Source organism: Hypanus sabinus, chromosome 4 (assembly GCF_030144855.1).
Source record: "Hypanus sabinus isolate sHypSab1 chromosome 4, sHypSab1.hap1, whole genome shotgun sequence".
Lineage (NCBI taxonomy): Eukaryota > Metazoa > Chordata > Chondrichthyes > Myliobatiformes > Dasyatidae > Hypanus > Hypanus sabinus.
In genome coordinates, this window is record NC_082709.1 from 127534800 (window position 1) to 127556702 (window position 21903).

The 21903-nt window shown below is 37.7% G+C and overlaps 1 protein-coding gene across 1 annotated transcript in view; it reads left to right on the top strand.

Annotated features, from left to right (window-relative positions):
• Nucleotides 1-21903, top strand: part of LOC132393191 (cilia- and flagella-associated protein 47-like) — a 595459-nt gene that overhangs the window by 446882 nt on the left and 126674 nt on the right. Inside the window, exons 54-57 of the mRNA XM_059968130.1 lie at nt 7413-7524; nt 9886-9990; nt 16353-16509; nt 20693-20788. Coding sequence (XP_059824113.1) covers nt 7413-7524; nt 9886-9990; nt 16353-16509; nt 20693-20788 — 470 coding nt within the window. The remainder of the gene's footprint in view (nt 1-7412; nt 7525-9885; nt 9991-16352; nt 16510-20692; nt 20789-21903) is intronic.

Consider the following 21903-nt stretch of genomic DNA (forward strand, 5'->3'; position numbering starts at 1 on the left):
GATGCATTGTGCAGACTGTGAGGAAGGATAAACAGTGGATAAAGCATAAATGCAGTCAGTGGATCATTGAGAAGTGTCTATTTCAATGTGAAAAGTATTAAGAATAAGGGTGATAAACTTATATGGATCAGCACATGGAACTATGACATTATGGGCAATACAGGGACTCGGCTGACACAAAGGCAGGATTGGCTGCTGGATGTTTCAGGGTTTAGATGTTTCATAAGGAATAAGGATTGAGGTAAAAGAGGTGAGTGGGAGTGGCATTGTTAAGCTGCAGAGAAAGAGGACATCATGGAGGGATCTTTTACTGAGTCAGTGTTGTTGGAAATCAGAAACAGGAAGGGAGCAATCATTCTATTGGCAGTATTCTATCGGCTCTCTCCCCCCCAAAAACAAACTACCAGGACTCCAAGAAACAGATAAGCAAGCAGATTTTGGAAAGGTGTAAAATAACAGCTATCATGGGTTACTTTTGAATCTACTGTTTACTCCTCTAACTCTTGAATCCCCTATCACCACCACTGAGCCAGACTCAGTGCCAGATACCTGTCGCTCACACAAGCAGTATCCAATGTGGTATGCTTGTTATTAAGGAAATGGCCACAGGAGCACTCTGCACTGTCTGCCTATTCCCTTTTCCTCTCTTGACAGTATCTGTCTCCCTGTAACACCTTTCAATTAACCCTTTATTTTCCTGAATGATCTGTAGGTCATCCATTTCTGGCTACAGTTCCCTAATGGTTTGTAATAAGCACCATTTGAAAGCACTTCATGTAGGTATAGTCATCAGGATCATCAAAGACTTCCTATATCATGCAAGAGGGGCACACCACTGCCCTAGGTTTCATTTTTTTCTGCGTTCTCTATGCAATGATAAAGAAAGAAAGAGAAACATTTTAGAAACTCACCTTGGCTTCCATCACTTCTCAGTGAAATCTCTGAAACAATCTCAGTTCCCCACTCAACTACTTTTACCATCAGAGCCATCCCCCACTCCACTGTCCACCAGCCTGTCTTTTCAAAGGACGTGTGTCTTTGGATGTTTAGGTCCCAGTTGTGATCTGTCAGCCATGACTATAGATACCTATACCAACTAATTTCTAATTTCATTATAAGCTCATCTGCCTTGTTTTGTATATTGTGTGCATTCAAATATAACAACACCTTCAGTCCTGTATACAGGATTATCTCCATGTTGCCTTAAGTACAATTCTTATTCTTTTCTAAACTTTGTCTCATCTTCTGATTTTTCTGGAGACATTTGTAACCTCTTTTTCCCTTTTATTTCATCCATAGTTTTCCAATCTGTAGAACGCCCTCCCACCCAATATTTAAAATCCTATCCATCGTCCCATTAATGCAATTTACCAAGATCCTGGTCCCGGCATGGTTCAGGTCAAATCCATCCCATTAGAACAGTTCCCTTCTTCCCCTACTGATACCTTGTCCTACAAATTCAAACCCACTTCTCCTATAATGCATTTACTCTAATTCTTATTGACCCTGTGCCATTTTACACATCGTTTAGCTAGCAATCCAGAGAATATTACCTTTCTAGATCAGCAGTTAATCTAATGGATGTGATTGCCTCCCAAAACACAGTAACCAGGTAAAGCTCTCCCTTCCTGATGCATTACAGTGTTTGGAGCTCAGATTTCAGATTATCAGCTTTGAGTTCAAGTTACTCAAGAAACCAATATTTGCTGCAGATATGGTAGCCAGGAACCACAATGGGGTCCATCAGCTTTGATTTGTTTAAAGGTCGATAAGGAATAATGAGGATATTTGTGAATGATACCAAGATAGTGGGAATAACAAATAATTGAGAAAATCAAAGGATGCTGTAGTTATATACTTATAAGAGAAAGAATGGGCTAAATATTGGAAGATAGAATTCAGTTATAGTGAATGTGAAGTACTACAGTATTTTGAGGAAATCGATATTAAAATATGGTAGACCGAATGTGAAAATCTGGAGATGCTGATTTAGATGTTTAAAGCAGCACATCATCCCAAAATATCATTAAAATAGTAAATAGAGTTCTATATTTCATCAATAAGTTGTAGAATATAAAAACTGAGAATAATGACGTCAATGTCGTATCTTATAAAAGTTTCATGATCATTGTGTCCAGTAAGATGCTGCCAATTTTAAGAAATATAGTAACAAATAGAATGAGAAAGTTTAGTGCATTTTCCTTAGGGTTATTAGAGCTGTGTGATACAAATGTCTTTGACAGAGGTAGACTCAATAGAAAGAGTTTCTCAAGGCTGAAATGTCTAAAATCAGACATGCATGATGAAATGAATCAAAATCAGGTTTAATATCATTGGCATATATAATGAAATTTGTTATTTTGCAGCACCAGTATATTGCAATACATAAATATACAAACAATTATATATTACAATAGAGAAATAGAGAGAAAATAGAGTGAGGTAGTGTTTATGGGTTCATTGCCCACTCAGAACTCTGAATGGCAATGTCTTCAAGCTCCTGCACCTCCTCTTTGATGATAGCAATGAGAAGAGGGCATGTCTTGGGTGACGGGTATCTTTAATAATGAATGCTGCTTTTTTGAGGCATTGCTATTTGAATGTGTCCTCAATGTTGGGGAGGCTAGTACCCATGATGGAGCAGGTGGAGTTTACAACTTTCTGCATCTTTTTCAGATCCTGTGCAGTGGTTCCTCCATGCTAGATGGTGATGCAACCACTTTTACTGCTCACCAATGTACATCTGTAGAATTTTGTGAGAGTCTTTGACAACATACCAAGTCTCCTAAAACTACTAATGAAACATAGCTGCTGTTGTGCCTTCTTTGTAATTGTATCAATATGTTGGGCCCAGGATAGATCTTCAGAGATGTTGACACCCAGGAATTTGAAACTGCTCATCCTTTTCACTACTGATACCTCGATGAAGACTGGTGTATGTTCCTTCAACTTCTCTCTTCCAAAGTTCACAATCAGTTCCTTGGTCTTATTTACATTGATTGCAAGGTTCTTGTTGTTACACCACTCTAACTGATCTATCTCACTCCTTTATGGATCACCTGGAATTTTGCCAACAATCATTGTGTCATAGGCAAATTTATGGATGGCATTTTAGCTGTGCCTACCCACACATTTGTGGGTGTGGAAAGAGTACAGCAGTGGGCTAAGCATGCATCTTTGAGGTGTGCCAGTGTTGATTGACAGCGAGGAGGTGTTATCGCTGATCCACACTGACTGTGATCCTCTGGTGAGAAAGTCAAGGATCCATTCCCAGGTTTTGCAGCTTATTGATTGGAGCTGAGGGGATGATTGTTTTGTAGACTGACCCTACAGCAGTCTGACATAGGTATTGCTACTGTCCATGTGATCCAAGGCCAAGTGGAGAGCCAATGAGATTGCATTTACTGTAGACCTATTATAGCAAAATACAAATTGCAGCAAGTCTAGTTCCTTGCTTAGGTAAAAGTTGATTCTGGCTATGACCAACCTCTTAAAGTAATTCGTCACAGTAGATGCAAGTGCAACTGGACAATATTCATTAAGGCAACTGTCTCTGCTTTTCTTGGGCACAGGTATGATTATCACCCTTTTGAAGTAGGTGAGAACCTCCAGCTGTAGCAGTGAGAAATTGAAAGTGTCAATATACACTCCTGCTATTTGGTTGGCACAGGTTTTTAGTGCCCACCCAGGTACACCCTCAGGACCTGATCCTTGCAACAGTTCACCCTCTTGAAAGATGTTCTGATGTTGCTGTCCAAGACAGATCACAGAGTCACCAGATGCTGCATTAATTCAAAGGCGTATGCAAGGCTTTTTGTTGATCTGGGAGTGAAGCATCACAGCCATTCATGATTTATGTGAAATGATATTAGGGAAAACATATTCAAAGAAATGTGAACCTATGTTGATTATTAACATTATTGGTTAAGGGAATTTATCTGGATATTCAAAATCAGATTGGAAGGTTGAATGAAAGAAAAGGTGATAAAGGGATATTGAGATCAGGGAAGGTAAGTGTATTTAGGACTACTGCTTTCAAGGATTCCCTGTTTCTGTGTTGTAATGTTTATGTATTCACGCAAATTATTGTTGGAAACTATTTTATGTTTAAGAAGGAAATTATACATCTTGAATTCCAGGTTTGATATTTATGATTTTTCTCATTGTAAATCACAAAAGAAGGACCTAAGATATTCACTGTGATGGAAAAAAAGGATTATTTATTTTACTTAGAGATACAGTATGGAAGAGGCCCAATGAGCTGCACCACTCAGCAACCCTCTGATTTAACCCTAGCCTAATCACAGTACAAAGTCCACTTAACCTACTAATCAGTATGTTTTTAGACTATGGGAGAAAACTGGAGCACCAGGAAGAAACCCATGCACAAACAGGAAGAAAGTGCAAACTTTCTTACAGAGGACGCTAGAATTGAACTCCAAACTTTGATGCTCCAAGGTGTAATTGCATCATGCTAACTGCTATGCTAATGTGGCACACACATTTATGGAGACTTTTTAAATGAAATGAAAGAAGTCAAAAGGAGATCAGACTGAATGTCCACTGACTTGGAATATCTTGTACCCATAACCATGATGCATTTGTTTCAAAGGCATTCAGATAAAGCTAATTCAATCAGAAGGGATTTGAGTGAAAGGTAAAAGTAAAATTCTGCTTTTTTATTTAGTAAGTGGAACTTGGAGAGAGCTATTTTATATTAGAAACAGGGGCTACAACATCTGATTTTCTATTTCTAACCAAAACAAGGCAACTTTGTAGAATTAGTAGTTGTGACGATCTATCCAGGATTTGGAAAGTTTCTTGAGGGTTTATTTGTTGTAACCTCAATTAATTTGGTTATTCATTGAGAGGCTTTGGATAAACACCCTAAATGGGAACTATACTTTATTAACCCCGGTAAATTAGGATAACCCCTGAATATACCTGACAGCTACATCTGAACTAACTTGATGGGAATTCAAAGTACAAATGGACCATAATGTACTTACTTTTGGCAACAAATATGTTGAGAACTACCAATGTTTTCCTTGCAAATCAGCTTGTCTCTGATGAAATCTATAAGGGGACAGGGATGGGATTTATCATTTGAGGCTAGTCACCAGTACCGGACCTTTGTCTTGCAGATATGGTATTTTGGGAAGTCAGCTCCAGATTGGACCTTCACAGTGAACAGCAGAGCCCTGGGGAGTGTTGTAGAACAGAGGGATTTTGGAGTACAAGTACATAGTTATGTGTAAGTGGAGTCACAAGTAGACAGTGTGGTGAAAAAGGCCTTTGAAGTCAGGCCATTAAGTATAAAAGTTGGGAGGCCATGATGTAGTTGTACAGAACACTGGTGAGACCACACTTGGAAAATTGCATTCAGTTTTGTCCTCCAGCTATAGGAAATATATTAAGCTGGAAAGAGTGCAGAAAAGATTTACAAGTATGCTGCCAAAATTTGATGGACGGGGTTATCATAAGAGGTTGGACTGGTTAGGCCTTTATTCTTTAGAGCATAGGAGACTGAGAATGATCTTATAGAAGTGTATAAATTAATGAAGGCCATAGATAGAGTGAATGTACTGTCTTTTTCCTCAGAGTCAGAGTATCAAAGACTAAAGGTTTAAGGTGAGGGGAAAAGATTTAAGAGGAACTTAAAGGACACTTTTTACAGAAAGGGTATATTTATGTAGGATCAGCTGTCAGAGGTAGTTGTTGAGGCACGTACCATAACAACATTTAAAAGACAGTTACAGGGATTGGAAAGGTTTGGAAAGTTATGGGCCAAATGCTGCAAATGGGTCTAGCTTGGATGGGGAATCTAGATTTGCATGGACCAGTTGGGCTGACTGGCTTGTTTCCATTATATGACATTTATGACTAACTCTCTATCCTATCATAGATCTTTTTTGTCTCTTCTGACCAACTGAGTTTTTCTGAATTTATAATCTCCAAATCTGCTTTGTAACTTTTTTGAAACTGAGCATGGAAATATGCAGTTGCAAATAAAATTTAACTTGTTATTTAACTGGATAAATAACCTCACTGGAATATTCTCCTGATGAATTTACTGACAAATGTAGTCCACAGAGGATGAATTTCAATCCTATTTTGTTGATTTGTCAGCTCTTCATAAGTATGATTAGAGATGAAAAAATGAACTGAGCTTTAAAGACTAGCATCACAATCTAGATGTTCTATAAATAAATGATTCTATCTGTAAAGAATTACACATGATTAATGGCCTTTTTTTGGTGTGACAGCAGAGAAAAATTAGCTTCCATGGACTTGGAACATAGCATATTTTAGAGGAGAAAAAAAATAAAATGGACTACAATGTCTTAAATTATAGTTAATTAAACAGCTGCTTTTGAAAATAAAAAAGGACTGACAAGGTTTGAAATATAATATGGCTAATATGATGGGAATTAATTGTAAGGATTAATTGATTGGAGGATGTATTGAGAGGATCACAAAGGTAGGTTTTCTTATACAGAGAGTGGAACTCACTGCTGGGGGGCTGGTAGAGGCAGATACATTAGGGACATTTAAGAGACTCTTCACAGATGAAAGAAAAATTGATGGCTAAGTAGGAGGCAAAGATTAGGTTGATCTTAGAGTAGGTTAAAAGTTTGGTACAAGATTATGCTCTGAAGGGACAGTATTGTACTGTACTATTCTAATTTCTATATAGAAAAAGAACAGAATAAAAATAAAAGAAAACATTAGATGCTGAAATTTGCCCTCTCTTGTACATGAGTGGCTAACAAAACTGAGGAGTTAATGAGAGAGTATACTGTAGTGTTTTAGGGAAATAAGGGAAAATGGATTGATAAATTTGTTCTGCTGGGTTCTGATGGAACCCAAAGGGCAAAAATGTCTACTTCTGTGATGTAATAAGGCAGTAGGTTATGAGTTAAACCTCAGCAGGTCAGATAGCAGTTGTGAAGAGTGAAACATTAAATATTTCAGATCAATGATGCTTTGTAAGAACAGATGTTTACAACATCCTGCCTTCCGTCATCATTTCACAGAAGGGAATGTACAGTACTTTTTCTGTAGATAACTTTGTATTTACATTTAAAGAGTATGAGAAGGAATTTCAACCTATTCCTATGTAATTTCAAACAACTGTTTTGCATCTGTAACATGTCAAAATATTTAGTAATGATAAATCCCACCAGCATTATTCTGAAACTCAGTTATAGATATGTTAACTGGCATTGTTGTACTGTAGTACAATACATTACTGACTTTTTGAACATTATTTCAATGTTTTATATTCATACTTTTAGTGTACATGACATAAGTCATGCTGAAAAATGAAAATTGGTGATTTGTTAGATTTTTTATGTATAATGAAGTAGTTTTGTGCAAACATTATAGACATGTGATTGTACTTTTTGCAGATGGGTTCGTCAGATCATCCCTCTCACTAACTCTACCATTGAAACTCTGAAATTGGAAGTTGACAATAGCAACCCAGCAAATTTTTCAGTAGATATTGATCCTAGAAAGCCCGTAAGTATCTGTATAAAATCAAAGGGTTTTTTTTCTGTTTTGGGTCTTGTAATTCACAGTTCAAGATTTCGTCTGTTTTCAAACTATTTATCCGATTCCTTTTAGACTAGCACAGGTTTTCTCCAGTTAAGCAAGAAGACCAGACCTTTACTGTTGTATGTTGGGAACAACTTTTTGCTGGTGCAGGATGTCTTCTCACTCATAATTGTCAATCACATCTACTATTGTGACAACAAAAACAAACAGCAATGTGTAAAGGCTACTAGGGGAAGGGGAAAGAAAAAGAACTGTATATATGACTCAATTTACCACAAGCCATCAGGAAATACATTTGTTATCTCAGAGTTACCATTTAGTAGTGTGTGAGCTGTCTGCATGTCAACATTTGTCCGAGTGATATACCATGCTGCAATAGGTACGTTAGCAGCTTGCTGTTGGTGCATCAGGGAAGTAACAATGTCTCCAAGCAAACATTTATTTCCTTTCCTCCAAAAGATCCTGAATAACTCAGTATATTAACACCATCTTCAGACCTGTTATGGAGTTTTCAGTCAAAAATGATGAACACCTCTACTAGAAGAAAGATTAAGAAAAGCGGCAGAAAGAGCAAGAGAACCATTACTTACAATACTCCTGGTTGTCAAAGACAAACTTGTACCCGGTCTATCGCTCTCCTTCCCAATAAAATTTGTCATAACCATTATCAGATTACCCTCCTGAAATTCAGTATCATGGCTACAAGTACAAATATTGAGGCAGAATTTGCTCTTAGAGGGAAAGAGACTATGCTTCCTGCGACTCTATATTCTGTATTTCTCGATAAAGTAGAGCAAGATAATAGTTGCATATAGCCTACCATGCCTCACAAACTAATCCCATTTCTTCAGTAACATTCCCTGTAACATATTCTCCTTCTCCTCACATTTGCATGATTAGAGTGGTATGGGTGCAGCATTTTACGAGCTGTTTCAGTACTACTTTGTGCTGTCTGATCCGAAATTGCAAGGCTATGTGCAGCAATAAGGTCCTTCGTAACATGGACAAGCCAAAGTAAGCTCTGCCCATGAAAAATCAGCTAACATATTTGACAGATGTCAAAGGCATACCTGAGTTAGCCACCTGTGATATTTGTCATGGATTTTGTATCCTGTTAAGTGTCCCTAACATTCACACACATTATAAAACACTTAAAAGAACTTTTTTAAAAAATGAGGAAGAAAATCATTGGGTAAAAAAATTGGTGTTTTTTATTATTTCCAATTAAATTCATTCAAGAAATCTAAATTACCTGTAATTGCCCAAATGTAACCCATAAGACATAACTAACCTCAAAAGCTGATTATTGTTCTTCATAATAATAAAATGGTACACCCTATAAGTTATCCTTTGAGATCCTGTCCTGTGTTCTCATTACTTAATCCGGGTGCTAATACAAAGTGTAGTTAAGTGGCCACGGCTGCAGGGAATCAATAAAGTAAAACTTGAGCAGTTCAGATTTTGAAATCCTGAATAAAGCTTCAAATAGCAATAACTCTTTTCTGGCTGGGACACACTGGCGAATATTCTGTATGTTACTAACTAATAAATTGATGTGGGTGATGCTGGTGTAAGCATACTATCTCCCTGCTGAGTATTTCCAACATTTTCTGTTTGTATCCTGCACCATTACTCCCTATTCACTTAGCATATGTATATTTGTGTGCAATGTTTTATTGCTTTTCTTATTTCATCATGTATCACAAAAGGTCCTGACAATTTCTATACATGAAATAAAAGAGAGGGACAAAAACCATCTTGTAAGTAACAAAAATGAGGGGAGAGCGAGTTCTGTTTTTATACACTGTTAATTATCATACAGAATCTATGTGAGTAAAATGAAAAAGAGGTGCAAATATAACTTTCAGCTTATCATAAGGGACCCATCTGCTCTCTGGGGTTGATGTAAAAGTCCAAAGTGGTTAAATTGATCATTTGGTCAAATTTATCAAGATTCAAAATTGTTTGTCACTTTCTGTATATATAATAAATGGGCTTAAAGAATTTTTAGCACAAATTCTGGAGGAAATTTAAACTAGCTCTGAGAATCACAATGTAGATATCCTAGCTGATGCTGCTAAGGCCTAGCAGTTCTAGAGCCCAAACATATAACTTTTACAGACAGTAATTGTGATCTATGGTTTCCAAAGATGGTCATCAGATTCTGAAATTCTGTACAAAAGCAGAGGACCTCTTGATCCTAGCAATCTACTGCTGCTTGTAGAAAGATGCAGTAACTGCATAAAATATTGTATTGTCATTATAATACATTAAAAGCTTGAAAGATTAGCATCAATTTTATGATTTTATTTTTCCTGTTCACAGATAATTGTGAATCCTCAATCTACAACTGAAGTACCTGTTCAATTCTTTCCTTCAACATTAGGAAAAGGCAATCATTGTGCAAAGATTACCTTCAAGTGTCCTCAGGTGTGTTTTTTTTTCATTTCTCTTCATTTTCTATATAATTGATCTGGATGTATGAATTAGGGGAACTGCCTTTTGGTAAAGAGATAACACAATTATTTCTGTTTTTGTAATACCTTATTTGAATCCATTTGCAAAAAGAAGGTGCATCTAATATAGATTGTGCACATATGTAGAACTAGTCTGTTCATACTGCATATTTTTCTGAATAAAAAGCTATTGAATAGAAAAATACCTATATGATAGAAGGCATGAAACTCTGAAGTTACAGAACCAGAATCATTTGGTGAAAAGCCATGAGTGGATGCAGAATGAAAAGCAAACCTAGTGAAAATACACATACAAATCAGAATAAAAACCAGAAGAAAAAACAAAAGCAAAAATTAACCACCCCACAACATTAACCCAACCTTCCTCAACCACAGAATCTCCTCAGTTAAGCAAATACTCCTTTAATGCAACATGAGGCTGCCTTATCAATAAGATACATTAAATAACACAAGGAATTATTGTAGTATCTCACAAAACCTTATTTAGACAACATCAAAAATACTGTAGTTAATTTTATTGCACTTTATTATTGGGTGTCAGAAAATTGTTTGCATTTTTCCAAGGTTGTTTCAGATTCATATGAATTAATTCATAAATTATTAATGTCCATAATAAAGTTCATGATCATGCCTCTCTTAAGAAACTTCTTTGGTGCTTCTTTACCTATTGTTGTGTTCATTATAACACCAGGATCTTGGCAAGCAGCCAGTATCATCTTTGATTTCTATATAGAAATTAAACTTCGGAGAACTACCAACATCAGCTAAAGAGTTTTCAGAGGTCCAATGAATAATCTTTCTAAAATATCTTAATTGATATTTGAGTATCTATTTGAAAGTACTTGTATCTTCTGAACCAGTAGCACAGCAAATTCTGGACCTCCAAGGCAGGCAGTCTGTCAAAGACGTTTAGAATTGTAACAGATTTTATTAACAGACAGAAGTTTGTTAGAAACATTGTAGATTGTCCAATTTGAAGTAAAATACAGCCCCTGAGTTACCATAGACTGAGTAAAGTGCAATAGTACTATCTTTAGCTTATGGCTCATAAAAGGCTAAAATCTCAACTGTGTCACAGTGAAATAAAATGCATAAATGCAAAATTGAGTTAGGTAAAGTTACTGCACCAGTATAACAAAGTACACCAATGACCCCTCAGGCTCACATGTGTTTGAATACTAGCCATACAAATACCACGTTCAAGTTTAAGCAAAATTAGTTAAATAAAAGGCTAAAGTAATGACTCACACAAAGACCTACACCATTCTGCAATGTACAAAAGGAGCTGCATAAGTAACACTCCTCACATGATCACCAAAATAAATCAACCAAAAGGATCAGCAATGCTGTCAGTCACCTTCCAATATGGACCAGACACTGGTCCAAGCACATGTGAACAGCAAGCTTTTAGGCCATCTGGGGAGAAAGGTCCTATCCTATTTTCCCTCCTGCTGGAAACAACAGGCACAATTATCTGTTTCACCTGGCTACATACTGTTGTTAAAACCACATACCAATTGCAGCAACATTGGCGTCAGAATGTGAAAATTATCTTACGGTTTCCCATTGGAGGGATATTATGAATTACAGAGTATATTAGATGGCAACCAAGTTTTACAGTAAGCACATTAGATGGGGTGAAACTGCTCTGGAGTGTCAGTCAAGATTCTGGGCCCAAGTCTACAAACAGGCAGTTGAATGTGAATCCTTCTGACTGCAGTAACTCCTCCTGAACTGTTGGGAAGAATTTCCTGCAATGTATCACTGATCTGCCAAGAAGGTTTCAACTTCCTCATTGTCTTAACCATGGTGATCATTTCTGCCATCAGCACAGAGAGCACTACACCATTGTAATTATTCTCTTGATTGAGTTCCCTAACCCAGTGTGGGCATTATGCCTGAACCTGTATAGAAATTAAAATCAGTTAACTTCAATAATGGTAATTAATTACAAATTATCTAGTTATATGCTCAAAGAATACTGTAAGTGAAACTCTGTCCCAGTAATGACTGGGTGATTAAGAAAGGACTATAATAGTTTTGAAACTATATAGCAATCTCAACATGCTCATCATTCTTGGCCTTCTTACTGCTCATTACTATTCTTTACTACCTTCATAGCACCGTAATCCATCTATTTACTTTCTGCAAAGCTTGTCTTTCAGACAAAGTCAACAGTTTTTACTTTTAATGGTTTTGACTTCCTATTCTTGCTGGTAGCAAGCTCAGAATCAGAATCAGTCTACTCCACTCACAGCGTATTGCATACAAAGCTAGGCAAGGAGCTAAGCACCTCGTTAAAAATCACCCAAGTCAGAAGCTTTCTTCAAGGCTTTTAATGAGAAGACCTTGTGAAACTGCAGGAAGTTAAGTAAAACACATATTAGATTCAATACAGAATCATTGTGTGCCTGGATATTCTAATATAATTGATTATTCTCATGATCTGTGTTAAACAAGGTAATACACACATACAACATTCTAAAGCTATGTTGTGGACTAGAGTGAACTTGTGGTAAGATAATAGCTTAATAGTGATAAACAATAAACATAATACTTCAAAGTATATCTACCAAATGCTTACAATGTTAAGAAAGTTTAAGGCTCACAGATATTGCTGTATCAAGGGCAAATAAAGAGTGGATGGAAATGGATGCCTTCCTACAGTGTTTATTTCAAGTTGAAATCCAAATTACACCACCCAGGAAATGATTTAAAGAACAGTTTACCTACAGGAAGTGATGCTTATACAAAACCAACTGCATACAAAATGAACAGTTTCTCGAGAAGCAGAACATTCCCTGCCTGACATGCATGATGTCAAACTTAGCTTCTGAAACTAAAAGTCAAATGATCGCTTTATTAAGTCTTTGGCAAAAGAAGGGCAGTTTCAGAGACTGATCCTGAAGCAGTCTCATTGCAGTTGAAAATGTTGTCCGTGATGACATACTTGCTTGTGGTACTGTCTGATGAGCAGACCGGTGACGTGGTGCTCACCCAGAATGACAATTGTGTGAGATACCTCTAAAGTGAGCTGAGCTCCCTCAATACATCTTCCAAATCACCATAGCCCTTCACAATCAAGAAAGGGACAGTTGATTAATGTAACTTTGGATTGGGAGAGGTTCCTGCCTTGTGATGCACTAAACATCCTCTGTATTCAAGAATGATTCTAAATTTTGCCCCATTCAGTTGCTCCTCATTGAGAGGTAGCTTACAAATGTACAAACTACTGCAACAGCTATCTTTGGCTACTCCTACTCTCTTCTCTTTCACATGGATACTACTCACATGGGTCTGAAAAGACCTTGACGCCCATTCTCCAGGACATTAATCTTAAATGCACAGACAGTGGGCTTATGAGCACCTTCAAGGCATACTTCACCCACACAGACCCAATCTAGGTCTAGTCATTGGGCATAAGGTCCATCATGCCAACCATTGCACTGTTCATGTACCTCATGTACACAGATGGTGTCTCTGCCAAGCAACAGGAGAATCTCAGCAGAAGATTCAAGTGGGGGGATCTTGTCAGCTATGTCCTTAAGATGTGAACAACTATGTGCCACTTCAGAAGTTGGGATTTAATCCCTGATGATGGGAATATGGTTGCAGTCAATGAGAGTTGGCATGGATAAGCAGACCTCCCCTCCTATTGACTCCATGACAAATACACCAGCTCTGCTTCTGGTAACTTCTGATGTTCCAGAGTATGTCTTTGGAGTGTCTGGTAAAATAGCTTCATCTGATGGAGGCTCAGCTGGCTCCCCACCATTCTCTGCTGCAGGTGTGCTGGAACCAGTAGGCTAAGGTGTTGGCCCTGAATTTAAAGCTGTACCTGGGTCAGTGTTGATAGATTCTTGGATTATTTTCCTGGAAACTACCCTGATGCATCCTGCACCATGTGTCTGCTCGTGTTCTGCAATATATTGTTACTGCTTCTCCAGTTCTCCTCGCTGCCCTCCCCGATTCTCCAAAAGGCTCCAGATGACCATCTTATCTACATTCAAACTTACTGTGCTTCAGGGCTTCTCTGGCCAATCTCAGCATCTCACTGAAATTATTGTCCAATGGTGATTTATCACCACAGCCTGGTGCAGAGATTGAGGGCTGTGCAATTAGTTCTGCAGTAGCTTCTGTTAAAAGGTGAGTCACTGATGCAGTTGGTGCACTGCTGACCCCTTGTCTGCACTTATTAAGTGGCAAAACCACCTGAGAAAAGTTTCCAAGTTGGGTGACATTGGACACTTCTCAATTTGTACTTAAATGAGGGTTCATCTTTCTTTGGGTTTGAATCTGAAGTAGAGGATGAAAGTTCAGTAGGAGGACTGGGGAAACATTTGTTTGGAAATTTGACAGGAAGCTGGTTCCTATTTTTGTCTGCTGCTTTGATTTTATCCTCTGTTGAGCAACCATTGTAGTGTATGGCATTCAGACGCATCTCCAGTCCACAGGCAATGCCCTTGAAAACAATTTATCTTTCCACTGTAGTACCCCTGGAGTGCATTGTGAACAAAACTAGGCAAGGAGTTATACACCTTTTCAAAAATAACATGAGCTGGAAGCTTTCTTCAGGGTTTTTAATAAGAAATCTTAGTGAAACTGCAGAAAGTTAAGAAAAACACATATTAGATTCAATGCAGAATTGTCATGCATCTGAATATACTAAAATAATTGATTATTTTCACAATCAGTGTTAAATAAGGTAATATACACATGCAGCATTCCATGCAAACTTGTGGTGCAACAATAATTTAATAGCAATGAACGATAAACATAATACTTCCTTCAAAATACATCTGCTAAATGTCTACCAATATAAAGAAAGCTTAGGATTCACAGATACTGCTGTTTCAAGGGCAAATAAAAAAATGGATGGAGATGGATGACTTTCTACCATGTTTGCTCCAAGTCCAAATCCAACTTAACCTGTAGAGGAAATGATGTTTTAAAATAAACCTTACAAACAATTCTTTGTTCCAGTAATGTTTGTACAAAATGAACGGTATAAAAAATGAACAGCACATTTAGAGGCAGAACAATCAGTAGGTTGTGAGTGGGTGGCATGGAGAAGAATTGAGGAAAGGGCTGGGATAATTTCCATGACAAATCGCGAGGACATTCATAATGAGAGGTCAGATGAGAGAGATATCTGTGAAATATGGAATTTCACAAGAAGATATTGTGCAATGGGGGTTGATAGGCTATGAGTTAGCTGATTGGATGTATACTTAGCACCACACTACAGTAGTTCTGATCCTCACTACTGACTAACTGTGTGGTAAGACAGTTCATTATAGTAAGGACACTCCCTTCCTCTCAGCTGAGGCAGCGTGTTTGTGTCCTTGAGCAAGGCACTTAACAACACATTGCTCTGCGACAACACCGGTGCCAAGCTGCTTGGGTCCTAGTGCCCTTCCCTTGGACTACATCGGTGGTGTGGAGAGGGGAAGGCTTGCAGCTTGGGCAACTGCCGGTCTCCCATACAAACCTGCCCAGGCCTGTGCCCTGGAAACCTTCCAAGGCTCAAATCCATGGTCTCACGAGACTAACGGATGCCTATATACTCCCTTCCAATATGGTGAGGTGTTGAGATTGGAATAGTTTTTCCTCCAGATTTCTGCTGTGGGTATTAGTTGTGAACAACCTTCTCCCATAAAAGAGAAGAAAGGGTCTTATTTACCAAGTGTTTCATTATTTCTATGTGTGCTAATGATATTTCTGCTATGGTTGAATACTTGTAGATATGTGTGAGAATGTACAAGTGTTAGAAAGCATGTTAGTCAGTAAATGAAATATGTGTTTTCGGATGGTATTTGTGGCTGATTCTACCTTCCGTAACTGGACAGATGAGGTTAGAATACAGAACAGTACATCACAGCAACAGGGTCTTCAGCCCAATATTAAACTAATTAAATTAATGTGAGACTAACCCCTTCTGTCCACATAATCTTCACATCCTTCCACTTCCTGCACATTAATCCACCTATCTAAGAACTTCTTGAAGATTTCTGTCATATTTTCTCTTACTACTCTCATCCCCCGCCACCCCAACAATGCATTCTGAGCACCCACCATTTTCAAACTTGATTCCCAAATTATTTGCATAAATTAACTGATTACTCCAATTAGCTAGCACCTACTTTTTTTTATTTTAAGAAGGGAAAGTAAATATTCTATATTTCAATATGCTTCTTCATTCATCGACTGTTGAACGCCATTGTTACTCACATTTTTTGTAAACATACTATTAATGCTTACAGAAATATCTGTGGCTTTCTAATTTTGCTAACTACTGCCTATTTTTCTTAATAGCTACAAAACTGGACCTTTCATCTGTCAGGAATAGGCTTGCTTCCCTCTAAGATGGACCCCATTAGTATCAGCGCTTGTGTTAACTCTCATGCATCACTTATTGTGCCTTTCAAGAACCCAACAGATGATCTTCTTCTGATAGATGTGGTGCTAACAGGTGATGAACAAAAGCCCATTAAATTTGATCAATTTAGATATATCTTCCTGAATATTCATTAATGATGAAGTCTTTATAATATTTATAGTTTAAAACTCAGTTGTGAAGCACATTTGTTTTAATGAACTTCCCAGTTAATAATATATACTGGTGTTAATTATAGCTTACATAAATGCTTTTATTGGTTTGTTCTAATAGATTAGTGATCTTCTTTAGTAGGTTGTTGTGTCCATGGAATATATCTGTAATCAATAGTCAGTGACTTCAAAGACAAGGAAAACTTCCAACAAACATACAGTATGATAAGATTATTTCAATATGTAAATCCCTGAGTTAGAATTGATGGAAAACACTTAAAACTACGGTACTCTTAGCCATGTAAAGTATTGAACTATGTTCTTACAGTGAACAATTTTACACTATTTTATCCATTTCTGCAAAAATAAAATAAAATATTTGTTTTATCGTTAGTATTTCCTACAGTGAATATGCTTAGGAGCTGTTAGTAGCATTGGAGATATTAAGGCAACTGGTGGATTAGAAATTATCTGTTTTGTTCAATAACAATGCCAGATAGAACACAGTACATAGAACATGGGATGCTACAGCACAGTCTAGGCCCTTCAGCTCACAATGTTGTGCCGAGCCTTTAATCCACTCTAAAGATCAATTTGACCCTTCTCTCTCACATACCTCTCTATTTTTTCTTTCATTTATGTACCCAAGTGCCCAAGTGTCTCTTAAATGTCCCTATGTATTTGTCTCTACCACCATCCCTGGCAGCCCGTTCCACACACCTACCATTCTCTGTGAAAAAAAACCTCTCTCTTACATCCCCCCCCAGGCTTTCCTGCAAATACCTGAAAGTTATACCCCCTTGTACTAGCCATTTCCACCCTGGAAAAATGTCTTTGGCTATTCACTCTATCAATGCCTTTCATCATTTTGCATATTTCTATCAAGTCAACTTCTATTCTCCTTTGCTCCAAAGCACAAAACCCTAGTTTGCCCAACCTATCCTCATAAGATGGGCTGTCATATCTAGGCAGCATTGTGGCAAATCTTCTCTGCATTCTCTGTAAAGCATCCACATCCTTCCTATAATGTGGCAACCAGAATTCAGCACAACACTTCAAGTAACTCAGCAGTCAGACAGCATCAATGGAGTGGAATAAGGAGTTGATATTTCAGGACAAGATCCTTGATCAGAAATTTCAACTCTTTATTCCTTTTTATAGATGCTCCCTGACCTGCTAAGTTTCTCCAGCAATTTATGTATGTTACTCTGGATTTCCAGCATCTGCAAAATCTCTTGTGTTTACATGATACAAGTATGATCTAACCAGAGTTTTATAGAGCTGCAACATTTCCTCATGGCTCTTGAACTCAGTGCCCTGATTAATGAAGGCCAACACATCATATGCCTTCTTATTTTTGCTGCAACTTTGATGGATCTATGGACATGGCCCCTGACATCCCTTTGTTCCTCCACACTGTTAAGAATCTAGCCATTAATCTTGTATATTCACTTCAAGTTCGACCTTCCAAAATGAATCTCTTCACATTTTTTCCAGATTGAACTCCATATGCCACTTCTATTCAGCTCTGCATCCTATCAATATCCATTAATAACTTATGACAGCCATCTGCACTGTCCACAACACCACCAACTTTCAAGTTAGCTGCAAATTAACTAACCCACCCTTCCAATTCTTCATCCAAGTCATTTAAAAAAAACGCAAAGATCAAGGATCCCAGAGCAGATTTCATGCAGAATGACATTGCTCACCAACATCCAGGCAGAGTACCTTCCATCTACTACCACCCTCTGCCTTATGTGGACAAGCCAATACTGAATCCTTGCAGCAAAGTTTTGCTGGATCCTACGCCTGCTGATTTTCTACCTTTTCAAATGCCTTACTAAAATCCATACACATCACATCTACTGTTTGCCTTCATTAATTTGCCTTGTCAGTTCCTCAAAGAATTCAGTCTCACAGCCTGCCCCTCGCAAAATCAGTTTGACTATCCCTCAATTTGAATCCCCTCTAATAATCTGCCACCCCCCCCCCCGATGTAAGACTCTCTAATCAATAATTCACAGGGTTAATCCTGTTAATATTCTTGAATAAAAGAATAACATTTTCCACCCTCCAATCATCTGGCACTACTCTTCTTTTCCTTTGATTCCCATAGTAACCTGGGGTATATCCTGTTGGGCTCCGGGATTTATTCCTCTTATGTGAATACTGAAGTATATCATTAAGGATTTCCTATACCTCCTCTCCCTCTAGACAAGGGTTTCCTCTTTTAGCCCTGATAAATCCTATCCTCACTTGAGTAATCCTCCTGTTTTTCACGGATGTGAAGGAAACCTTGGTGTTTTCTTTAATCTTGCTTGCCAAGGTCTTCTCATGTCCCCTTTTATCTCTCCTAAGTTCATTCTGAAGCTTCTTTCTCTCTAGAGCCCTATCTAATCCTTACTTCTTGAACTTAAGCTAAGATTCTTTCTTCCTCTAAACTAGATGTTCCATATCTCTTATCAACAATAGTTCCTTCACCCTACCATCCTTTCCCTGCTTCAGTGGGTCAAACCTCTCTAAATCCCAGTGCAAGTGCTCCCTAAATAACCTCAACATTTTTGTTGTGCATTTCCCTGAGTACATCCATCCCCAATTTACGGTCCGAAGTTTTTGCCTAATACCATCATAATTCACCCTCTCCCAATTAAATACCTTCCCATACTGTCTGCTCCTATCCCTGTCCAAAGCTATGGTAAAGGTCAGGGAGTTTTGGTCACTGTCTCCAAAATGCTCAGCCACCAAGAAATGAGTCATCTGACCAAATTCATTGCCTAGTACCAGATCCTGTAGTCTGCCTGACTAAATATTATGTCAGGAATCCTTCCTGGACATGCCTAACAAATTCTACCTCGACTAAGCCTTTTGCATTAAGGAGATACCAATCAATATTAAGGAAGTTGAAGTCATCCATGACAACAACTCTTATTTTTGCATCTTTCCAAATTCTGATCTGCACCTCAGTATCTCTGTAGATGTTGGGGAACGTATAGAATACTCCCAATAGAGTGATCGCTCCTTTCCTGTTTCTGACTTCCAATTATACTGACTCAGTAAATGATCCCTCCACAACATGCTCCCTTTCTGCAGATATGATACTATCCATGATTAGCAATATCTCTTCCCCACCTTATTTTACCTCCCTCCCTGTTCCATGTGGAACATCTACATCCCAGAACTTCCAGCAACCATTTCTGCTCTTGTGACAGCCAAGTTGCTGGAATGGCTACATCTTAGCTCTATGCTCTTACTGTATCACTTTGTTCCTCATACTTCTTACATTAAAATAGACGCATTTCAACCCATCCAACTGACTTTAATTATGCCCTTTTCAGTGCCTATCCTTCCTTACAGTCTCTCTACAAGCTGCATTGACCTTTACAGCAACTGCCCCATCCTCTGATGTATCACTCTGGATCCCATCCCCCTGTCAAACTAATTTAAGCCCTCTCTATCAGCTCTAGCAAACCTGCTTCCCAGGATATCAGTCCCACTCAAGTTCAAATGTAACCTATCCCTTTTTTATAGTCATACCTTCCCCAGAAGAGATCCCAATAATCCAGAAATTTGAAACCTTGCAGCAATTCTTCAGCCATCCATTCATCTGCCATACCATCCTATTCTTGCCCTCACTGGGGTGTGGCACAGGCAGAAATCCACCCTTGAGTTCCTGCTTGTCAGCTTCCAAAATAGCTCCCTGTATATACTCTTCAGGACCTTATCCCTTATTATATATTTAAGGTATTAAGTTTTATTATTATTATTATTATTATTATTATTATTATTATTATTATTATTATTATTATTATTATTATTATTATTATTATATTTCTGTTTTTTTATACTTAAGGTATAAACAGCACTTTGTTTCTCCTTTGGATCACAGAACTGAACGAATACATTCAAAGTTAATTTGTTTATATACGTTATTTCCTATCTTGTTTCAACACCAAATAAAGTGGAACTTACTACTTCTTTCATAAAATATTTATTCCTCCATATGCTAATTTAGCAATCACTTTGATTTGACATGATGAAAGAATACAAGAGTTATAGATTTATTCTTTAGATGCAATACTAAATTGTGAAAATTTCCATTTCAGATAATAAACAAGTCACACATAATCAAAGTCCTTCAGATCTGCTACAATGCGTTAACAAACAGGTTGTTTTTTGCATTCCCCTGAAACAAAGCAGAGGTACTGATTTTCAAAATCTTTTGATACAAGAGTGTATTTCTGTAGAGTTTTTAAGATCATGTGCATATTTAATAGTTAATCTCTGAAATTATTTAATTTCGTATTTATTCAATGCTTATCACTTCGGCAATTTTTATTTAGTGTTTGAAGAATTCCAGTCAGCACGCAATATTATGTAAAAGCTATAGATCAAATCATTCAGCTAATTAATCCATTCCATAAATTTTCTTGAGCACTAACTTTTTATTATATCTATGTCCCTGTCACTATTTTTTTATTTGTATCATCAAGTTCAAGTTCTGATCTAAGACATCTTATTAGTTTCAGTTGCTGAATTTTTGAAAGTCTAACATGAATTGGAATGAGGCATATATTCATTATTATCTTTTAAAAATGCATAGACCTAAACAAGGCCTATACATATATACATACACGCACGCATGTACACACACACCACCACCACCACCACCCCGAGATTAATTTTATTTTCTCTCAGGCATACAGTTAATCCATAATAGGGTAATAGCTATAATAGAATTAATGAAAGACCTCACCAACTTGGGTGTTCAACCAGTGTGCAAAAGGCATAAATTGTGCAAGTACAAGAAAGAAATAGTAATAATAAATAAAGAAACAATAAATATTGAGAATATGAGATGAAGAGTCCTTGAAAATAAGTCCATAGGTTGTGGGAACATTTTAATGATGGGGCTAATGATGTTGATTGAGGCTCTCCCCTTTGGTTCAAGAGCCTGATGGTTGAGAGGTAATAGCTGTTCCTGAACCTGGTGGTGCATATCCTGAGGGTCCTGTACCTTCTCCCTGATGGCAGCAGTGAAAAGAGAGCATGCTATGGGTGGTGTGGGTCCTTGATGATGGATGCTGCTTTCCTGTGACAACATTTCATGTAGATATACTTAATGGTGGCGGGGGAGGGGGGCTTTGCCTGTGATGGACTGGGCCTTATCCACTACTTTCTAAGGAAGTCAAGGTACTGCTGTGTTTTCTTCAGAATTGTACTTGCATGCTGGACTCAGGACAGGTCCTCCAAGATGATAACACTGAGGAATTTTAAGTTGCTGACCTTCTCCAATTCCAATCCTCTGATGAGGACT